The sequence below is a fragment of the Pezoporus occidentalis genome, unplaced genomic scaffold, assembly GCF_034315485.1.
Source record: "Pezoporus occidentalis ecotype Australia unplaced genomic scaffold, CSIRO_AGI_Poc_V1 ctg83, whole genome shotgun sequence".
Lineage (NCBI taxonomy): Eukaryota > Metazoa > Chordata > Aves > Psittaciformes > Psittacidae > Pezoporus > Pezoporus occidentalis.
The window spans coordinates 2,408,087-2,430,473 of record NW_026916192.1 but is presented as its reverse complement, the minus strand read 5'-3'; the positions used below and the strand labels follow the sequence as shown (position 1 = coordinate 2,430,473).

The window sequence follows — 22,387 nt, the reverse complement described above, 5'->3', positions numbered from 1 at the left end:
CAAAAATGTTATGAATTGAAGCCAACTGACAGACCTTAGAAACCTGAAGTCCTGGGATTAGCATACCAATAATTTATTTAATTAAAATCAGACCAGGATGAAATTTTTTTTGTTCACCAAACACTCCTATTGTTGTTTCTCTTTATTTCATGATGCTAATCATGAACAGAAAAGGAGAACAGGCAAACTATTAACTTTAGAAGGATGTTAAACAGAAGCACATTTGAAAGTCTTGCTGTTAAACTAGTAATAATTACTTTGACAAATATACACAAGGTATTTTACTATCAATCTATTTTTACCAGCAACACACTGAAGAAATCTTCAGCCAGGCTTGTAATCATTTCATTCTTTTCATTTCCTCTGAGGATCAAAATTTCTTTTATCTTTTCAAACCAATTCACCATGTAAAGGGAAAATAAATCTATTTAATAGCATGGAAAAGGACAATAGGTCATACTATAGTTCAGTAAGATTAGTTACTCTGCTGAGCATACTTTGACCCCAAACTGGATTTTTTTTTTCACTCACACTAAACAAACATAGGTGATTTCAAACTGATTTCAGTAGCCGACTTTCTAACACAAAACTCAGACATCTACTTTTACATCTGCCATCACAGATAAGGTGCTGAAAAACTGGCAGTAGGTGGAAGAGGAAGCCTGTTTGTAGGTGTGACTATAAGCATGAAATTACCACCACACCTTTTAAGTTTTAATTAAGGCAATTGAGAAGGCAATTGAGTAACACTCAGCTGAAATTGCCATCAATTTTCTGCAGTAAATTCCCTAGTATCTATTTTTCAGTATATGTATTATGTTGAGTTGACACATTTAACACGCAGGTTGAAATAACACAAAATACTCAGAATATCAGAATAGCACTATGATCTGTTGAAAGAACAGGTACAACGTTGCTGTTGTATTAACAAAAATAACTTAAATTGCATCAAGAAATTCTAATTCCTGACTTAAAAGCAATATTAAAAGTTCACGGAAAAAGATACCATCTTCTTGAAATTGCTGTGAATTATCTATCTGCTGCATGATTTGCAAAACCTTCTCTATGGCAGAGCAGTGTCACTTTATAAGGACCCACTTGTTAAAGAACACTTAAATCTGAATAATGTTTGTTGCAAAGTTATGGGAAATTCTTCATTCAGAAACAATCAAGGACCAAGTTGAGTACCAAGATGTTGAGCACTGAAGCATTACTTATGCATGTTTTATTATCATATTATTTTTAGAAGTTCAGGTATGCGTTATGGTTTTACTTATCCTTCCAATAAGACCGTATTTTATCATTGCTGGGAGCCCATCTTCTCCTGCTATGACGATTTTGTCTGCACATTTCTGAAGAGAATTCAGTAAAACAGAAATGCTTTTGACTTCTTGTTTGTCAATTTCCTGAAATTGAAATTGTAACATAAGCTTTAATGTAGAGTTCTAGAAGAACCTGTATTTAATTAGCCAGGTGCCCTTCTGCTCTCAAAAGCCACCTGAATTGCAGCTTGAAGGAGATATGCAATTCTTAAATTTTATTTCAGTTTTTCAAATCAAATGCTGGCATAATCAAGCCAAATGAAACAATCTGTTTCAGACTATTCCAATGACAGTATAGATGACTCTGATGGAATGGTTACATTACCCGACACAGAAGCTTGTCTAATTTGTTGACAAACTGCTTGCTGCATTTGTGAGAGGCATTTTCACAGTCTTCTATTGCCAGAAATTGTTCTAATAATTGAAAATCTTTTTTTTTTGTAGCTTCATCAATTAACTTTTCAAACTGTCAACAACAAAAGTAAACAGAACAACTCTATTACTGTATGCTTTACACCCATACTGATTGAACAGTATTTAGCATAGGTTGTCTGCAATCATCTGTCGCATTCTAAAGCAAATATTCTTAACTAGGACACCATGAAATGTAAATGCTGAAGTCCAGAACACCACATCTAATACACGAGTCATGCAAATACTCATGTTTTTTTAATTATTTGCTAGTTTTCCTTAACTGGCTTTTCTTTCCTTGTGTTACAAATAAATGCTTATGCAAGTGCTCACCCTGTTAACACCTCTTAGTACATTTAGCATTCTGTATTTCTATATTATCTATTAGGGACTTTAAAAGATATTAACATATTGCAGTACTACTGCCTTCCTCAACTATTTTGCCACTCCATTCTTTCTAAATCAACTATAACCCAATTTCAACATACTGATTTTGAGTATCATCCCCAATGATTCATGTGCAACAAATACATACAATTTATTTTAATAACTTCCAGTTCCTCTTGCTTTCTACCCAGCTACTTAGCACCAACCTGTGTCAAAGGAAAATGTCTTCCTCTGACATTCTTAGCCACAGTGCAAATTTTACAAATAATCAAATACCAGAAGCGCTTTAAGCTAAGTAATTAAAACAATCAATACTCATATTCTGGTCCATAAGCACATACCTGCATCTCATTCCTGGTTGCCATTCTTGCAATTCATCTACTCAGCTGCACAAGAAGGGAACAATCACCACTTGACCAAAACACAGCTCACTGACACAAGCTTCCAATAGGTTCTGGAAACATGTCAGTTACCAGTCAAAACACATTACAAACGCTAGCATTTGTCACTAGTACAAATATTATTATTACTTTTAAGAAATTAAAGTAACTGGGGCTTTAAGGAAACATCCTTACATGGATAGACAACTGCTTGAATTAAGACTGGAAGGAATGATCAGCCATGGCAATATAGGAAAATAACATGAAGATGGCCGCCATCACATTATTCAAAATAGGCAGGTCAGCAGCAGAACTCCAGAAGGGCCTAATTATAAATCACTTAAGAAAAAAGTGACAAATGCATGCAGGGAAAAAGTCTTCTTAATTACAAATACAGTGATGGGCTCTGAGATAACTGTTAACAGCAAATGTGAGGTCGCAAAACTAGTTTACTGAAAACAGTTTTAATACTGAAGAACCATCAAGTTACCTTGGTTTTTAGAGTTAATATGTAAAAAAACAACCAAACAAACAAAAAACAAAACAACACCCCACAATAAACTTTCTGATACTTTGCACAAATTAATCTACATTGACCAATCTACCATATGCAATTTCGGTCTCTCCATTCCAGAAATTACACAGCACTAGACAAAGCAAAGGGAAATGACTAAAAATAGGAAACAACTCCTATAGAACAAGAAAGTCATTTCTGCACACCAGAGTAACACAGAAATTGCAACTACAGTGCGATTTATTTATTTTCTCAACACAAGAACACAACAGCCTACACTGAAGCCTTTGCTATCACCTCACAGGGCTCTCGCCTCCTGACTAGTCAGGCAAGACAAAGAAGAAAATTATCAACCCCTTCCAGGGGCCTCCTTCTCGACGAAGTCGTGAGACCTCCACCCTCGATCCACACGCAGTCGCTGGCATACCCCACAGAGCTTTGCTACTCCGCAGAACGCGCCCGGCAGTGGCCCCGCCGCCTCAGCAGCGAGGCCCCACACAGCATGGCGTCCTCACCTCACTGCCGAAGCAGAAAGAAGCGCCCTTTCCCTCTGTCCAATCACTGGCAGCGCCTGTAACCTACAGCCAATCTTTGCCCGCGAGAGCGTCCTGCCGACCAATCGCCGTCGGAGGCTCGGGGCGGGAGGTGGGGTTTCCTTGCCGTGCGGCCGCCTCGCGCAGATGTTTCTCCGCCCTCAGCGCCTGCCACGGTCTGGCCCGGCTGCTGCTGAGGGGGAGCTGCATGCGGCGGCCTCTTCACCTGCCCGCCGAGAGGCCCGGCTGCTGCTGAGGGGGAGCTGCATGCGGCGGCCTCTTCACCTGCCCGCCGAGAGCCCGGCCCCACGAGCGAGGTTCCTGACCCCGGGCGGGAGCGGGGCTGTGGATGGGGCGGCGGCTGCCCTAACGGCTGTAAAACCCCCTGCGTGGGGTGTGCCTGCCTTTCCCGCCCAGCGCTGAGGGAGGTGACCTTGGTGGCCCGGTGGACACAAGCTAGATAGGAGTGAGCAGCATGCTGGGTCACATCAACAAGGGCATCATGAGCAGGGATGAAGAAGTCATTATCCCACCCTGCTCAGTGCCTGTCAGGCCACACCTGAAATACAGTGTTCAGTTTTGGTCCTTGCTGTGCAAAAAAGATGTGGATGGGCTGGAGAAGGTCCAGAGAAGGGGCACAAAGATGATCCAAGGACTGAGAAGCCACATAAGGAGAGGCTGAGAACTGGGTTTCTTCAGCCTTGAGAAAAAAAGGCTCAGGGGAGACTTCATCTCCATGTTCCAGTGTTTAAAGGGTGGCTATGGAGAAGATTGAGACTCCCTTTTTGCAAGGAGACAAAGGAAAAAGACAAGGGGTGATGGGCACAAATTACTCCTGGGGAGATTCCAGCTGGACGCAAGAGGAAAATACTTACCAATGGGAACAATCAGCCATTGCAGTAATCTCCCCAGAGAAGTGATGGCTTCCCCAGTACTGGCCACTGTTAAGATTTGGCTGGGCAGGGTGCTGAGACATCTAGTCTAGCTCATGCTTTGCCTGGAAAGATTGGACCAGATGAGCCTTGAAGCCCCTTCCTACTGGTGCCCTAATTCCTGCGGTGGGGAAGGAGCGGGGCGTGGAGTGGCTTTACTATTGAGCAATAGTCACATTATCAAAGGACTGTGCCTGCTTACCTGCACCATTCTAATTGTTTTATGTTACAAATTGCCTTTTTTGATAACCAGTATTTAGAACATTTATTTCAGTGCATACTGTAGACAAGAGTTACTGGGCATGAGGTGACTAAACCAGTGTAATTAATTTATATACTTAATTCAGAAACGTTTTCACTACCATCAAGTGCCTAAGTAGGTAAAGAACATACAGAAACTCAGATACAGACCTCGTGCTGATAAAGAGCTCCTACTGACATTTGTCGTCTTTATTATACAGATGGAACTGGGTAATGTTTTTTAATGAAATCCAACAGTTCCAAAGAGGGGCTTTACCTGTACTGATGTTATATAGATGTATCTGACATCTGTATCAAAATAGAAGAGAGAAAATTTATCATGAATCTTACACGTTCCAGTGCAGTATCAGGCAGCATCTCTGTTCATACTTGAATGAGCAGCTATAGTCAGCATCTAACTGCTACTGCTAAGCCCAGGACAGAGTGGAATCACCTTCACGGCAGATAAACCTGCAGCAACAGTATATAAAGACCACCACTGACTTACTAGAATAAGAAAGAAACCAAATCAACACTGTAAAAGGGGAAAAATAAAAGCTGTACACAAAGTATTCCAAGTACCACCAGATGTCACTGTAACTCAAGAAAATGACAAGTGGTTCAGATCTGGACTGAGGAGGAGATCCCACAGGAGTGAGTAGGGCTGAGCACATTCAGCCAAAAGGATTAACTGCAGCATTAACCACTGTTATATTTGCTGTTGGGATAACTTATTAGAAGACAGTGGGTGATCTGAAGCAGATCTGAACAAGTACAGCTTTACTGAGAAACCTCCTAGGGCAAAACTTCACATGAGGAATTAGGAGCATCAGAAGTTTTCTATAAAAACTGAATTCTGAATTCCACTTTCATCATATGAAGCAGAAGTAATAAAAGCCAATTTGCATTTGATGTTTTCCCCTACCAGTCACATTAGCATACACCCAGGCTTAGACTGTCCACAGATTTCCAGATCTTGTAAAGAGAACAGCCTTACCCATTCTATAGTGAAAGAAAAGTGAGTCACAGTACAGGGAAGCGAGTCATACACTTTCTATCCTTCACTAGGTACACTGACATGAATGGGAGACTCCTGTATGTTCATTTCACTTTCTCTAATGTCTCTTTTGTTTGGTTTGGCAGAAGGGATGGCAACAGAAAGCTGAATTTCCATTAACTTATGCATTAGATTGGAACACACAGCGAAATTATTCGGGCCACAGATATGGCAACTACACTTCAAATTTTCAGAGAAAATGGAAGCAAACTAAGTATAGGGACCCTTCACTACAGTAGCAGAAATACTTACCTTCATTACAGGCACTTGAAAACACTGTACTGGTCAATACAATCACCCTTTGGCACAGCTGCTGTTGTGTGCAGAAGTGAGAAGGGTCAAAAGCATCGATGCCAACAGTTTTAGTATCAAGTGTCGGCTGAAATAGTTGCAGATCTGAGATCATAAGGAGAAAGTCAAGTTAGGAAAGAAGTCAGTACTAACATTAGACTCATATTGACAAATGACTAATGATTTAGACTTGCCATTCTGTCTTGACCAGCAATGCTGTAAAGGACACATAAGATTGTACTGAGCACTGGTGATTCAGTAAATTAAGAACTGTAGTTACAGCCGACTGTTAGCATATTACTATTACTACAAGTTGAATTGAATTTATTCTCTGTAAGATAAATACAAAGAAACTATAAATTTGAAACTAAATGTAAAAATAACACCTGTATTACAAATAACACTAACTAGCTGCAAGATAAATCTGACAGTTGGATGTTCACAGCAAAAGCCAGTCCTCTTAAATATTCTTACACCCAGCCTGCTCCCATTGTTTTCAAGTGATTTGTTAAAATCAAAGACCACTGTCTTTGTCCTTTGCTGGTCTCCTGGCTAGCCTGCACTGCGGTTGCCATATTTATTTCCAGATGACAATACTCTTTTCATGGGTGAAGTTATGACAATTAAGGTGGCATTGCTAGTTCTGATTTAGAGCAGTAGAATAGGAAAATGCCAGGTTGGATGAGGCCTTGGGTGATATGATTTAGCGTAAGGTGTGCCTGCTCATGGCAGGGGGGTTGGAACTAGATGATCTTAAGGTCCTTTCCAACCCTAACAATTCTATGATTCTATGATTCTGTGAAAAATAGGAGTCCTAAAGACAAGATATAATACCATGCTTTCTAAAAGCACACTCCTTTATGCATCTGCATGCATATAACACATAATCTGTATACTATGTAATAGAAAGTGACACTGACATTCTTAAGCAACTTAGCGTAAGAAAGATATTCCCTTGTATTTAAATAGCAAATTTAAATTTGCACTAATCGTCCTTCCCCCAAGCAAGTTGGACAATGTAGTGTTGAAGTTATCAACACTGATTAAAAAGTAACTGGTAATGTATGTCTTTCTTTATTAATTATGTCTTCTAGTTAAATGTCTCCATTTTGCTTTGGAAGAAACCTGGCAACACATCATTCAAATCTTGGACTGTATCAAGTAAAAGCTTGACACTGATGGAGATGTATTTTATATAGAGGATATAGACACTCAGAGATGCACAGATGATGGATGCTCTCTTACCATACTGCATTCAGATGTATTTTCAAGAAACCAGTGAGTGAAAAGAACATGCTGGATTGAGAGGACAGTCTGCAGCAATGAAAACTAAAGAACAAACAGATGAGAGAACAACACAACCGTGAGGCTCAGAAATTAATGTGCTATGTACAGTCTAGCACACCCTTGGGAAGTGGAAGTAGAAGAAAACCCCTTTCTCTTCCATGCAACAACATTTCACTCAGCTGGCATTGTGCCATTTTTCCAACATTAGATCATAATCCAGCAGGTGCTGCATGCACAGAACTCTTAGCTGAAGTGGAAGCAAATTCCATGTCAGAAGGGACAGCCTAATCATTTTAGCAGCTATATAGACTGATCACTGTATTTTTAGCAAGTGCTCTTCATTTTTTAGCAACTCAAACCCACCTTACTTTCCCAAGTATGCTGCTCTTAGTGACAACTCAGCACTAAGTTGTGCCACTAAACTCAGGAGTTTCCTTATCTGTTAACAGGAGAACCATTGACAAAACCATAAAATTGTGAAAAGCTTTATTACAATCTTTTGTATTACAATAGCCAATACTTTATTGTTTTAAAAATGAAATAAAGTGAAGCACTTTGCAATTATACAACTCTCCACTAAAACAAAATGACCTTTTGTCTAGCATATGTGTTTTACTGATATACTGTGTAATGTACTTTCATCTAGGACAAGATGATTAATTGGGAAAGAAAACCCCTGTGCATTTACATGGATCCCACGTTTCTTTAGAAAACATGCCCAAAAGAACCTTGAAACTGGACTAGACATTTATTGTATGATTGTAATAAATACAGATTTTAAAAGTGCATTATATGGCAATAACCTTTGTGAAGAATTCACTTTTACAAACTCCTCCTTATAAGGGAAGTGCTCAGTTTGAACACAGTGCAAGCAGTCAAGTTGGCCTGAGAATGTATAAGGTGGTCAGAAACTGACCTTCCCCATAGGTGTGTAATACCACTACTTAATGGCTTAATCCCTTTTTCTGTCAGCTAGAATCCTTTTGATATTCACTACTAAGTATGACAGGAAAACCGATGTGCAAATTTCATCTTTCATGACAGGTGCCAGCACTCGTGTGAATGTTCAGCAGCTTAACCCAGAGATCACTCAGTTCCGTTACAAGGCAGGACTGCTCAACTTTGCACCACCAGACAACCGGGTTAGTAACAACTCGGTCAGTTCTCCATCAGTGCATGAGCGCAATCTCCAGCAAGCCAAGAGAGGAAAGACAAACTTGGATTAATACTTCAGTGTTCAAGATTTTGCACATGCAAACACCCTGAGAGGTCATGGAAGAAAGACAATATAAGCCAAACTCATTTCCAAGTCATTAATTATTCACCTCTCTCTGACACTGTGGTACACATGACACTAATCTTCACACTGACAACCTCAGTTTTACATAATCAGTCCCTGCCTGCACTAACACTCATATCTGACATCTGGTAGCACATGAAAGAGCCTCTCCCAGAAGGTGGCAACAGCATCTTTCTGCCAGTTAGACAAATATGGCACTGGGCTCCAGCAACAGCTACTGTAGAATGGTGTCAAATACCAGTCTCATAAGAGAGGAATCTTTAATGGTGTGCTGAGAGGTGATTGAGTAGTTTTGCTGATGGAATAAATACAGTAATTGGGAAGAGAGGAGGAGGACTACAACAATACTTTAAAATCATCACTCCTATAAGCCTGACACAGAAAACAATGCAGGTGGATTGAAAGCAGGCAGCACCCCTTCCTCTCTGTAGTTTGCAACTCCACCTCAGTCTCACCTGATCCTTCAGAACAATTTTAACTTAAAACTTTCCACCTCACAATGCTCCAACACAAAGTTGAAGCAGACACACAGTTAAATCTCAATGGTTTCAAACAGGACTGAATTTTCTCAGTACTGCAAGTAACTGCTCAGAAGCTCATAGGATCATCTGCATGACTTTGGTTCCTTTGCAAGCCAAATGTCAATGGAACCAGGCAGCTTCTTCACTTGAAATCCGTGCTTTGCTAAATGGTTATCACAACTGAGGAGTAACATGAAGTTGCCAGACACATGAATTTTCTTGGGGTTTCTGCACTTTCAGAATTACTCAGTAAGCTTTCTGGACTAAGAAAGACTTGGCTGTGGGTTGCTTATAATAGTGATTTTTAAAACAACTTGTGATTTTGATGAATAAGCAGCAATCCAAAATAAGATACCCAAATAAGTGGCCTAATTTTCATAGTACAGTCCTAAAAAGCAGCTCTTATACAACCAGTTAGTTTTGAAAGTTTGTGCTACACATATAAAGCTAAACTTTCCATGCTGTTATGAATACATATGAAAAAAAGCATTTTAACTTTTTTTTTGTTTTTTACAATCTTTTACTTACTAGATTTAAGCCTGATGCCAATCTTAAGTCACACTAAAACCACAGAGTGAAAGTAGTAGAGCAAGAAGCATGGGAAGACTGCATCTAACAGTGCTCCTGTGCTCTCCCAGCTGGAGAAAGGATTCTGTTTGTGGGTCTGTGGAAGTACCAGTTTACCAAGCATCATCTTGCTTTGAAGTGCCCTCTTTGTATTGCAAAGGGTGCAGTCTTGGAGTTCAACTGGTTTATAACGAGAAACAGTTGATTAAAGAATACAAAGGTACTACTGCAACAGTACTGGGATGCTGGGGAACAAGGAGCCAGGGTTCTGGCATGCTATTCCAAAGCTCTGCAACCAGCTCCCTGTAGTGGCTATTCATTATATATATATATATCTATCTTATATTAATTTTTTTATTTATAAATTTATCAGGAACAGTGGTAAAATCACCAGCATTCATATAGCACTTTAAGATCTTCAACTGCAATTGCTACACAAGTGCAAAATTGTTCTAGTTTCCCTTAGTAAAAAACAGGCACACAAGGAATGGACAATTCCTGTACCACCACCTAGAGAAAAAAGCCTACTTGTGCATCATCTGAAAGAAATGAGCACTTCCCTGTGAAGATCTGCCTTGCACACACTTCGGGAACAGTCATTCCTGCTGCCTGCTGCAAACACTGGAGATAAGAAAAGGCACCTTTTTTTTTTTTCCTAAGGGAAACAGAGGGGCTAATGGCACATTTTCATGTATGTTCTGATCATAATAATATCTAATTTCCAACCCAAATATTAACAGAAATAGTCAACATGGTTACAGTCTTACTAATATACATATAAAAATACAAGTAATCCCTGAAGTGTCTGCCATCCGAGTTATGCATAAATGGAAAAGTGCCCAGACTTGGTGAGATAATAGAAACAAAATTAGAAACAAAACCAGTAAAGCCACACTCCATATTTAGGAAACAGACAGTACAAAATCGTAAAATAAATCAGTTAGAAATATTCTATGAAACCTAGAATATTGCTAGTCACATGAAGTGTCTTGTTTTGCTCTCTGGTAGTCCAACAGCATCCCCTGGGACCATTCTTCACCAACTCATACACTACAAGAAATCACAGGAGCTTTCAACAAATGTAACTCAATACACATTTTGGCCTTTTTTACTTGCTGAGAAGTTTAGAACAGTTTGTCCGGGTCACTGGCTACTTCCTTGTCCTGGAGCACTTCATCAGCTTTGGCAGGTTTCAAAAAGGAGACTGTTGCCATAGGAGCAGAGCACCATGCCAAGGAAGAGAGTGCCACCAGACTACTGACAAGCTGCTCTGTGCCCACTTCCTCTGTTAGATAAAGTGGATCCAGCTCTCCTCACATTCTCTAGGCATCTTAAGGGGGTGAGTCCGGCAGGTAAGACTGTAGTTATTCCCTCTGTTGTTATCCCAGTACTCCTGGCCGTTGACTTGGTACCGTGCTGCAAACTGGACTACAGAGCACAGCTGAAGGAGAAAAGGAGGCACAGGGAGAAAGAAAGTGAAAACATCAACCTGATCCTGCCCGCTTTTCTCATGGATGCTACTGTGCCAGTGAGCACACACTTCATGGAGGCTTTTCCACTGGTTGAAGGTGTATCGCACAGATACCTGCTTCTCAAAAGCAACGTTGCGAACCTGGATGGTGCCACTGAGCCCCAAATCTGAGCTGGTCACTCGTTCAAGACACACCTGCTGCTCCTGAAGTCGGGAGGAGAAATCCATACAGTCTGCAGGCTGCTGGAAGTCAGGGACCAAACACTGCATAGTAAACTCCAAGTCTGAGCTGCTGTACCAGAGGTCTGAGTTTATGGAGAGCCTGGAAAGGACATGCAAGGGGATCGATGGATCCTCCCCGCTCTGGAAGACTTTCACTTCAGTGAGCTCCAAGCCCAAAGCATCAGCAAATCTCACCCGGTTCATACGACTCTGGCATCCAGGAACTTGACACTGCACTCCGGCTCGCTTCCTTCTTTCGGGCGACGTAGGTAAAGATCTCGCCCGGCGGCGTATGATAGGTCGTAATGCTGGATCACAGCTGGAGGAAGTGCTGCTCTGTGGCTGGGGGCTCCCCTTAGCTGGGGTATTGCTCCAAAGAATCATATTGCTACTTGTATGGATTGCAGGGGACTGTTGCTGGCCGCGTCTTGGCACTTCTTCAGCCCGTAACATGTTCTGATAGAGGTCAGAGAGATAGCTGGGATTCCTGCGAGGACCATGTACCTCCATTGTTAGTTGATGACAAAAATCTGTGTTTACACAGCAGGTAGTACACACTGCCTCTCTGAAGCACTTAACTTGGGAGTGGCAGCCGGGGGCAGGAAGTATTTGAGGTACTGCATGCAGCAAGAATCAACTGAAGCAGTGCAGCCTTCTGAATGAAGGGCAGAAACCTGGAAGCTCTGACAGTAGCTGAAGTGAACCAGAAGCTAGTGCACGGTACAGGTCGATGAAGGCAGTGTCACTGGCTGGTAAGCTCGAGACTGCTGTGCTGGCTGTTGGTCCCGTTGCTCAGGCTGGAAAGGGATTCAAGACTATCACCGGTGATGCTGGAGGACCTGAAGCTCTCACACAGACTGGACACCGACTGGAGGCTGTCTTGCAGGACACCAAGGGACTCCAGGCTGTCGGAGAGGCCGCTGAATGCCTGAGGGTTGCAGCGGTGCACCCCACAGCACGCCAGCCCGCTGCAGAGGAGCAGAGGGGCCTGCAGGCTGTCCTCGCACACTCCGGCCGACCCCGCGCTCCCGCAGCAGCAGCAGCAGCAGGGACACTCCAGGCTGTCACACTGGATGCTGGGCGAGTCGCGAGGGCTGCCGAGACTGGGGAAGGCTTGGAGGCTGTCGGGCGGGAGGGAGCCGGAGCCGGAGCCGAGACCGGTACTGCTGCAGGAGCTGTCGCGGCGGAGGCTGTCGGGCGGGGCTGTGGAGGAAGGCTCGGTACTGCAGCTGGAGGAAGAACGATCCTCGCCTGGGGACTCTACAGCCCACATCAGCTGCACAGTCCTCCCTCCGTCCCGCGGCAGGCCTCTGCTCCGCCCGAGGGCAGGGCGGCAGCGACAACACCGCACCCGGGACACCCAAACGCGGACCCCGCTCTCCCGCCGCTACACCCGCGGCGGCGAAGTCGCCCTCGGTGGCGGCGCACGCGCGGGGCCGCCCCTGCAACCCACCCGCCTCCGAGCGCCTGCGCACTGCCCACGTGACGCCGCAGCGGTTCGGATGCCCTTAGCTGCCTGCCGCGGCTGAGGTGGGTGCGGGTATCGGGAAGGGAAGGAGCGGGAAGGCGGGCGGGGGGGCGGTCCTGTCCTTTAACTAACGAGCTGCCCTCGGTCGTTGTCTCCAAGCAGCGCAGTTGGGGTGAGCATCGGGAGCTGTTGAGGCATCCCAGGCGGGAGGGAGCGGAGCGGGGCCCGCCTGGGCCCCGGTGCGGCTCTGAGCCGCGGAAGCTGCCTGCAGCAGTTGCTGTCAGATCGGCCCTTCCCGGCTGGTGAGCTGCCCCTGGGCGCCGTGGGCTGAGCCCCCGGATCCTGGCCCACCGGCATGTAGCGCTGGGAGCTCGGGTGGGGGATGACGGAGAGAGGCACTGGAGGACCAGGACAGCATCAGATGAAAACAGACACTGATGTGGTTGTAAATATATAAACACCACTGCAATGACATGGATATAGATATATAAACATCACTGCAACAAAAACAGAGGTGGGTGAGGTGTTCGGGTGCTCATCATCTGTCAGCTGTTGCAGGTTCTGTCTGTGCCCCCCCCCCCCCCCCGGGTATGGGAATGCAGATTCTGGAAAATAAAAGAATGCTGTGAATTCTGCTCTATTTTTAGTACGAATTTACAACACTGAGAGATTTGTTCTGGAAAAGAGAGAAAAAAAAACTGATTTGATACAAAATTTGCATCTATGAATATAGGAAGAGTGCATTTTCTGGGGCAAAAAAAGACAACTCCCCATGCTCCAACCGCAGGCGGCTGATCATCTATTCTTGTTAAATTAGGAGCAGAAACACCCACCACCATTTGACTGTGATACTTGGCTCCAGTCAATACATGGAATGCTGCGCAGGAGGAACAAAATGATGATGAGCATGTTACACAATGAAAAGTAGCTCTTCCAATGCTGCTGTACTGTCAGATCTTTTCCTATATTTTACCAACAATCCTTCAGGGACTGGCTTGTGAACCTCATGGGAAGAGCTCAGTGGTTTGTTGTTCATTTGGTAGCTGATTATATATACCTTAATGCTTTAAAATTAAATCAAGTTGGGAGGACTCATGTGTTTATTATTTCTTCTCTAGAAGATGGTGATGTTTGCGTTCGATACACTGTGTCTTACAAACCCCAAAGACTGGAGCTGTTTGAAGATGATATAAAAATAAAGGTGGCGTTACCCTTTAGAAAGAGTAATTATGGGACCAGGCATTCAAGAATATCCCTTATTACTGCACGGAGAGAGACAGAAAAAGGAGAGCCAAATCAATGAAAGCCAGAAAGGAATGGTAAAGTAAGGAAATTATTTTCTCTTTTGTTACAGAATTCGGTACATACTGTAGATTGGTTAATAAGTGTGTGGCTGAACTGCTCAGACTGTCATCCTGTCCTCTGATTCACAGCAACAGAAGCAATTCTGCAGTGTGATTGTGCAGGTCACAAGGTGACAGAGGTGACTGCATCAGTGCTGGAGGCACAAGACTCATTTTCATTCTTTTATAATCTCTTCAATCAGTGACATCATGGGTTTTAAAACAAAATCTGGCTATACTGACATAAAAACTGCCTGACAAATTAACTAAACTGCAGTCAAACTAGACTAGACTGGGAGGGCACAGTTTGCTTATTCCAATTCTAAAATGACATTTAAAAGGTTTCCTTTATTAAAATTAGTAATATTTCTTGTTTGTAGAACAAACACTTTTTCTGATTTTTATGGAATACACTGATTTAATGATTCTTTGTGTCTCATTTAATTGGGGAAATATGTATTCTGATTTTAAGCTGTTCAGATCAGTAATGCCATTCCCTTTGCTTGCATATGTGTTTTTCTCCTACTAGTTTTTCCACAACTTCATTATAACATGAAATAGTGAATTTTGTTTGTGTTTTTGTTGTAAAATAGTATTAATATCAGAATAGACTGTATGCTCCCTGCTTGCTTCCTTTCCTTAACTTTGTAGGAATAATCCTTTAAATGTTGTTGAGAGTATGCACATGAGAAAGGCAGCCAGGATGTGACTTGCAGCGGCCTTCATACAGTAACTTATAATTCTTTTTGTTAAATTGAAGTAGGACCATGTATTAGGTACTATAGAAATTAGTAGTTGCATATGTAGTCTCTAATGTTTACTATTTGTTATTCATGAAGTTACTTGCAAATGAAGGCTAAATTCTGTTATTATACCATCTGATTGAATTACTCACTTTTGCATTAGTAGTATAAAAAATAAAAAGTGACCATGGCATAGTTCTGGTGAACTTCTAAGAGTAGTTGTAATCAACTGTCTCACTTTTAAAAACTGAATTGCACTCTAAACTTCAGTTGTGTTTCTGTTCTGATGATTGTATATGTTGCTATTTAGATGTTTTATTCTGTTTAATCCTTGCTAATTACAGTAATGGAAAAAGCCATCTGAGCACCAAAGGACTAAATAAACCAATTTTGTATATGAAACCTTCTCCTGGAAGATTAGACAAAAATGTATCAAGTGCCATTGAAAAGGTAAATATTTTTGGGTGGATGTTTTTTGCTTACAGAAAAAGGGTACTTAGTTTATGTCAGCTTCTTAATAACGTCATATATATTTTTTCAGATTCCGCATGACACTCAAGATGGTAACCAACCAACTATTCTTAAGAAGGGAAGAAACATTCTGGATGACAGTACGCAGCCAAAGAGGTAGTTTCATGTTAAGATTGTTTAATTTAATTGTTAAGATTGTAGTCATTTCAAGCTGGTATATAAAATGCTTGTGTTGAAATCATGGCTTCTGTGTTTTGTCTTTGACTTCACTGACCCCAGAATTCAGCATTTATGAGGACAACAAATTTATCAATATGGAAACTTATTATCCTGCCCTAGTGAGTTCTCAGGCAAAATCAGAACAAAATAAAACAAAAAGTCTGTAGCAGGCAGTGTTACCTCTGCTAGCAAATATTAATTTTACCTCATTACCAAGCTTCATTCATGTAGATCCATGGCCTTGAAGGAAGTAGCAAGACCTTTATAGACTGATATTCAAAGGCATTAATTATTCTAACAAGATATGATCTTTCCTTTAATTTAGGACCACAAGTGTTTGCACGTCACTGCACAGAGTACAAGGACCAAAGAGGAGTCTCCCAGAAAGAAGGCAGAATGAATCTTTTCTGCACAGGATCCCTCTTAGCACAAAGGACAGCACACAAGGTAGCTTCTGCAGGGTTAAAGACTTCCCAGTGCAACATTTTTACTGCAGTAAAAAAGAACAGTTGGAAAAGAATCACAAAGAATGTGTTGCTGTAGCTGGTCCATGCTCTTCTAAATGGCAAGAAGCACCTGTACATGAAATGTTTCTTGATTTTGAATCAGTACAAATTATTAAAGAAGATGCTGAAGATGATAGTGCCAGTGATCTCTCTGATTCAGAAAGGATTCCCATTCCCCCATCTCCCTGCACACCACCAGAACTCATTCTCAGAGCTGAAGAAATTGATCCAGTTTGTTTGGAACACGTCCCTGATACGGGTTTTAAAGAATCAGAATATTACTACCCAGACTTCCTCCCACCCCCTTTCAACTCATGGGACTTAAAGCAACTGGCCATCTTTGTTAACGTAGAGGGTAAAACTGAACTTCGACCAAAGCCAACAGGATTTCTTCAGAAATACATTGATCGCCTTTTGCAGCTGGAATGGCTGCAGATGCAGACCGTACAGAACGAGAAAGGAAAGGCAGCCAAAGCCAGGCCACAGACTGCTCCTGGCTCTGTCCGTACCCTAAAAAGCCCTGGCAAAGGCAAAGCATTGCTCAGCCCTTTGCCTAACAAGCAGCTGGTTCCCCAAGAAAGTGTTACAAAGCTTCCCAGAAGCTATTTGGGTCACAGGGGAGATTCATACTGTGAAAAAAGTCGCCAGTTATATTCTCATGCAGGTCACTTGAAGCTTTCAGAGAGAACGGGATGTGCAATGTCTTCTCAGAGACAATCTGGAGAAGTAAGGAGCGAACTGAAAAAAAAACCAACTGCAAAGCAACAGCTTCTCAATGTGGAACCCTCCGAGAATGGTTCTAAAATTCAAAGTGTTGGTAATATCAGACCCCCTAAGCAAACCCCAGTATTTCATGGTTCAGCTGCTCCCATCAGAGGCTTAAAAGCATATGCGTGTACAAATCCAAAGAAAAATGGCAATGTCAACAGTTACGTTCCTTCAAAAAAACCAGTAGGGGACAGGAAAATAAATGGCACAAAGCAAACATTGTGCAAATTTAAATGAAGAAAAAATCATCAGTAAATCTTAATGATTCTTGAATGCTACAAAGCATTTGGCCAGTGCAGGGGGGGGGGGGTGTCATGTTTTCTTTATAGGAAGATCCTAAGAAACTATGTTCTTGATGCATGGCTCTAAGTCAGCGCTGTTTATTCTATGATTTCAGTACCTGTGATCCTAAGCCAGCAAGGCCAGCAGGAAATCCTTTCCCTGAAGGCAGGTGTCTTCCACTGGTCTTTCCTCAAAAATACTTCCAATTGCTCAATGAAGGTAACAATAGCAGAGTATGAAAGTTTAGTGAAATACGTAATTATAGCATGTCCTATTTGCACCAGTGGAAGTCTACTGAAGTCTCTGGTGTTTCTCACACTTACCATAGTATATTTGAAACAATAGGATTCATGCTCTTCCTGAAGAGATGTGTTATTTTGTGAGACAGGTTTGATGGTGTTTTCTGATGGAAGAGGGTTCAAACTGTTTTTATAAAACAATGGAGCATGCTTATCTATGCAAAGTCAAACTGATTCTCACAGAAGATGATGAATTGGATTTTTTTGATGAATTAGATATTTTTTATAAGGATGGAGATAATGTTTTGAAATATTTTAATGAAGAAAGGATTCTTTTTAGGACAAAAAATGAATAGGGAGCAGAAAGCTTCACTAGTGACAGGTTAAGAAAACTGAATGTGTATTTTTATACCCAGGAATTTTCACTGTGTTTACAGACAGCTTTTCTTGAGAAGTTTCTTTTGTAAGCTTTGTCATTCAGAGGAAATGACCAAATTTCAAATTGTACATGGATATGTATGACTAATGCAAAGTGAGGGTGTTCCTAGAGACTCTGTGGCCTAGTTTGCAGAATGGGTAGCCTCTCAAAACATAAAAAATGGACTCTTGGGGATGAAATTAAAGGCTTTTGTTAGTTCAAGTAAAGATATATTTTGGTAGAAAAGATACCTATTTTCAGTTACCCGAGATGATTATTATTTATCCCATGGACCAGCCTACTTCAGTTAGCATAGATTCTTTTTTCAAGGTTAGTGAACAAACATGGGGAAATACCCTACAGAAATAAATGGTACAACCAGGAGCAAGTCCTGTCTTCAGACCCTCTGTTTTCTCTTGTGTCCATGAGGTACAAGAGAATACAAAGGACGGTTCAGTGACTATTCAAGTTTCAGTTCATCTGCCACAGTTTCCAATCAATCACAGCAGCGGGAGGGACATTCTTGTTAAAAATGAAATTCCAGAGGAAGTTTTGTACTTTCGTTTTAGATTGAATTACTGAGCAGTATTAACTTCACCCTCAACAACCAGAGACAGTGAATTGTTCCTGAGAAGTGATCTGAGGTCTGACAGACCGGATTTTGCAAGTGGATCCTTCACATTATGATAGAAAATGAAAAAGCAAATATTAAAGAGTACATTATGTATATAGTTAAATTGCACTTCTGTTGTTGATCTCATATGGGTTTTAAGATGCTTAGCTGTTTCTATTCTTTCATTGTGCCTACCAGATGTTCAGCTTTGTAAAATTTCAAAGCATGGGTTTATATGTAGTTTAAAATGTGAGAATGTAGTAATGAGTGTTTTACAGTACATAAAAACATTGCTCAGGAATAGTCAGAGAAATATTTTTAGTGGGGTTTTTTTCCTAGCCTGCTGGAGACCAAATACGAAATTTTAAATTGGTAAAGGCAACAAATGTACAGTATTATATTTCCATATTCATTATTTGTGAAGTTACAGTTAAAATGAATTGTAGTTGCATGTACATTCAGCTCTATGCAATTAAAGTGAAACAATCTCACATGCTCACAGATCAAATAAATCAGCTGTGTGGTGAAAGTCAAAGGATGGTATTCAACACCAGCAACTGTAGAGGACCAGCACATTCCATTGTTCCTATTTCATTCTTTTGTTCCAGACTCATCATCTATTTCAGCTTTTTTTAAATGAAAGGTTCTTGCATCCAGTACTAGAATTTCAAGCTGTGGCCAAATTCTGCAAGCCTTCATTAGTCACGTTTTCCTGATTCACATTAATGGTAGTGACAGGTAGTAGGCCTGCTCTTGCCAGTAAGCACTACTGTAGTGCATGATTTTAGCACACTGTTCTAGAGCACTGTTACAAGCACCAAAAGCAAGGTGAGCAGGCTCAGTAGTCAGAGTAGCAAGGTTTTTAAACAAATTCTGTTAGATGCAGTTAATTTAGCATGTTACAGCACTGAATATTAGTGTGTGCTAAATTTTCCTCTGAAACGTTACTCTATATTGACGCTTTCCTAGGTTATAAGGAGGGTATATAGATACAGGCAGATTTTGCATGATCACTTCTTAAAGAACAAATAAACAGTGTTGCAAGTCCGAGTTCTGGTTCATCATTAAGCTCTGACTGTGATCTGGCCAAGTAAGTTTGTCTCACATGATAATCATACAACACTAATTTTTGTTCATTAATTTGATACGTCCATAGTCGTCTTGGTTCACATACAGAAACAGCTTCTAGACTGAGCAGACATGCAAGGGTTGGATTTTATCCTGCCGCACTTTTGCTTATGTTTTAACTTGATTATGTTCTGGGCTTATAAAGAGCTCAACTTACGAATAGGACTCTGCTTTAGGTTTCCTTCATTTTGTATTGATGGACATTATCTTTAGAAGCACTTCTGAATATAGCAGAAAAGTTTATTCCATCAAATACATTCAGCTTGGAATTAAAGTACTTCCACAGGACAGTATTTGTGTGGCCATTTATATTTTTTCACTATGTTTAGCAGTATGATTGTATGTGTGTCTAAGCCTAGCATTTACAATGCTTCTTGAAGAACAATTTACTGTGATGTGAGGTATTTAAAGAGTGGTTTTTTTTTTCTAGATAATTTAAGGGTTTAATGTTCTGCAGTACTATACAGAACAAATATGCTCAGGTTGCATTTTAAATAAATAGCCAAATTCTATGTCAGTTATATTAGTATAAACTTTGAACAACTGTAGTGTTTTCAATGAAATTACCCGGTTACAAAGATGTGAAGAAACAGAATTTTACTCCAATATGTACAAACTGTTTTCCTTAGTAAAGTTGAACTGTATTTTTAATGCATAACTTGAAATTTAAAACATTGTTTCTCTCTTGACATGGTTCTTTTTCTCCATTACTTGCATTTCTGCAGTGAAATAATGTGATCAGTTAATGTTTTATCTCCCTTGCACCCCCTGAGACCTTGTAGCTTTCAGTTATTTACAGCGGTTCTGAAGTTTCTGCACAATGTCTCCAGGTCCTTGCTGTGTTACCAGTACAGGTATCAAGCTTCTGCAGTGACTGAGAATTTATGCACCCAAGAGGGTTATCGCTGTGTGAGCAATGCCTACAATTCTGGGAAGAGGGGCTTCACATCTTCCCCAGGTGGAAGAGCCTTGCAAGGGAGACTCAAGTCAATCCATGCTGCTGGTTCAGTATCGATCAAGAGGTGGCCCCTTGTTAAAGCTGATAAGGCGGACCGTGTTTTTCTTCCCAAATGAGAGATTACATTTGCTGGTACAAATTCATGGGTGATAGTGCTGCTCACAGAGGTGAAAAGGCTCAGCAGTGTTCGTTCTGAGAAATCTGAGTTCAGAGCAGATGGGCTGCCACAAGCAGGGAGCTCATCTCCCACTGATGCCCCTCTCTCAAGATGCTGTGGCCATAGCTCTCAGCCATGCCCCAAGTGCTGCCATGCCCCTGGTGACCCGCAGAAGAGGGGTGTGATGCTGCACGGGGTGGTTGCACTTACTTAATTGGACTAAACTGCCTTGTTTGACTCCAGACTGCTCAGTTCTGCTGTAATCCTGCTATTGCTTGTGTGCTTTCTGTATTTCATTTATCGTTGTTTGAGGTAACTTTTATCTTGTATTCGCTGTTTAAAGGATCTTGTTAGAAGTTTGAGAATGTTTTGACAGAGTTTATTCAGTCAGTATGTGATACCTTTTTTGGAGTTGATATAGTTGAAATTGCTACAGTATGAAATTCCCTTAATGTACTATTTTTTGCCTTATTTTAAAGGTATTGAGCCTTTGTTGCTCCCATTGGCATTAGTGGGTTTTCTTCTGAAAAATAAACAGACTGATCTGTCTAGAAAGACTGGAACTCAACTGAGAACGTGCAGCCCAGCTTTTGATATTGGTGATCATGTGTTCTTATTTATTTTAACTTTTTGTGGGTATTTTTGCCAGTAATTTCATTGGAAAGTGATCTTGTCATTCAAAGTTACTATATATTTACTATATTAAAAATGCAATACTATTTGTTACTTGTATTTTTTTCATCACCCACAAGATGGCACCTCTGAATTTTTCTTTTAGAGAACCTCTGCCTTACATTGTAGGATAGAGCTTGTGGCTCAGCACCTCTCAGCTGTATTGCTGCTGATGGCCAAGCTGGGCAATTTAAGCTGTGTGATTATTTCTTCTCCGTCTGGCAGCCACTTCTGTAATGGCTGTGTTAAGGCATCATAATAGGTGAAAATAACAGGAAAAACTTACTTCTTCATATTTATACCTTCTCTTTTAAATGCACTAATCAATGAGTTTCACATTCTCTATTGTAATCTCCAGGACACTCAGAACATGATCCAAAGAACAAGACGTGCTTGCAGAGAGCCACATATCCATGCTGCTAGTATATGTGAAGAAGTATGTTTAACTTAATTTCACACACAGTGTGTTCATACATTCAGATGAGACTAATCAAGAGGAAAATTAATGGAGAGAGGAAAAAAAAAGGCATTTCCTGTTGCTGAAAATCCCTTTGCTTTCCTATTCTTGTAATCCTAATATCAAGCATTACAAAACTCTTCTGTGAGCTTATCGCACAAGTATTTTACGATCAGAATGTTCTGGTTTCCCACAGGGATGAGGGCTCTGGCTGCATGGAAGACACCATCAGTCCCCCTAAGGTGCCTCTGAGAATGGTGGCTCCTTTGTCCCTCAGTACTAGGTTCAGGTCTCCTGGAAGCAGGTTTCCAGGCCCTCTCACTAGGGATACCAGGGTGTTTATGCATCACACTGGTGCGTAGTGTTGGCCATACTAATTTAATGATCCCTCACAGTAACTCAGTGTATTTTCATGAGTATTTATGTGGGTTTCGTGATCCTGAACTGGGTTGTTCCAGGGATAGATACAATTTAATTCAACGCTGTCAAAACTGGATCAGTATGTTTCTG

General features: G+C 41.3%; 3 protein-coding genes across 6 annotated transcripts in view; 1 reads left to right on the top strand and 2 right to left on the bottom strand.

The window, feature by feature from the left end:
- The window catches only part of SYCP2 (synaptonemal complex protein 2), a 29,347-nt gene extending 25,731 nt beyond the window's left edge, over positions 1-3,616 (bottom strand). Inside the window, exons 1-5 of the mRNA XM_062604192.1 lie at positions 3,530-3,616; positions 2,462-2,574; positions 1,648-1,788; positions 1,278-1,406; positions 303-407 (exon numbers count right to left, since the gene is read on the bottom strand). Of these exons, the coding sequence (XP_062460176.1) occupies positions 303-407; positions 1,278-1,406; positions 1,648-1,788; positions 2,462-2,485 (399 nt within the window). The 5' untranslated portion in view covers positions 2,486-2,574; positions 3,530-3,616. The remainder of the gene's footprint in view (positions 1-302; positions 408-1,277; positions 1,407-1,647; positions 1,789-2,461; positions 2,575-3,529) is intronic.
- Positions 3,617-8,083: 4,467 nt separating this feature from the next.
- PPP1R3D (protein phosphatase 1 regulatory subunit 3D) lies at positions 8,084-11,957 on the bottom strand. The gene has a single exon (XM_062604027.1). It carries the CDS (start codon positions 11,943-11,945, stop codon positions 11,031-11,033), a length of 915 nt encoding a protein of 304 aa, XP_062460011.1. The 5' UTR covers positions 11,946-11,957; the 3' UTR covers positions 8,084-11,030.
- Positions 11,958-12,847: 890 nt separating this feature from the next.
- Positions 12,848-21,465, top strand: FAM217B (family with sequence similarity 217 member B). Of its 4 annotated transcripts, none has more exons than XM_062604174.1 (5): positions 12,848-12,975; positions 14,022-14,227; positions 15,334-15,439; positions 15,531-15,616; positions 16,005-21,465. In XM_062604174.1, exons 2-5 carry the CDS (start codon positions 14,133-14,135, stop codon positions 17,188-17,190), a joined length of 1,473 nt encoding a protein of 490 aa, XP_062460158.1. In that variant the 5' UTR covers positions 12,848-12,975; positions 14,022-14,132; the 3' UTR covers positions 17,191-21,465. The 4 variants fall into 4 exon arrangements, with proteins under 4 accessions (XP_062460158.1, XP_062460160.1, XP_062460159.1 ...); XM_062604176.1 differs by lacking the exon at positions 12,848-12,975 and adding an exon at positions 13,132-13,205; XM_062604175.1 differs by lacking the exon at positions 12,848-12,975 and adding an exon at positions 13,691-13,926.
- Positions 21,466-22,387: the final 922 nt, after the last annotated feature.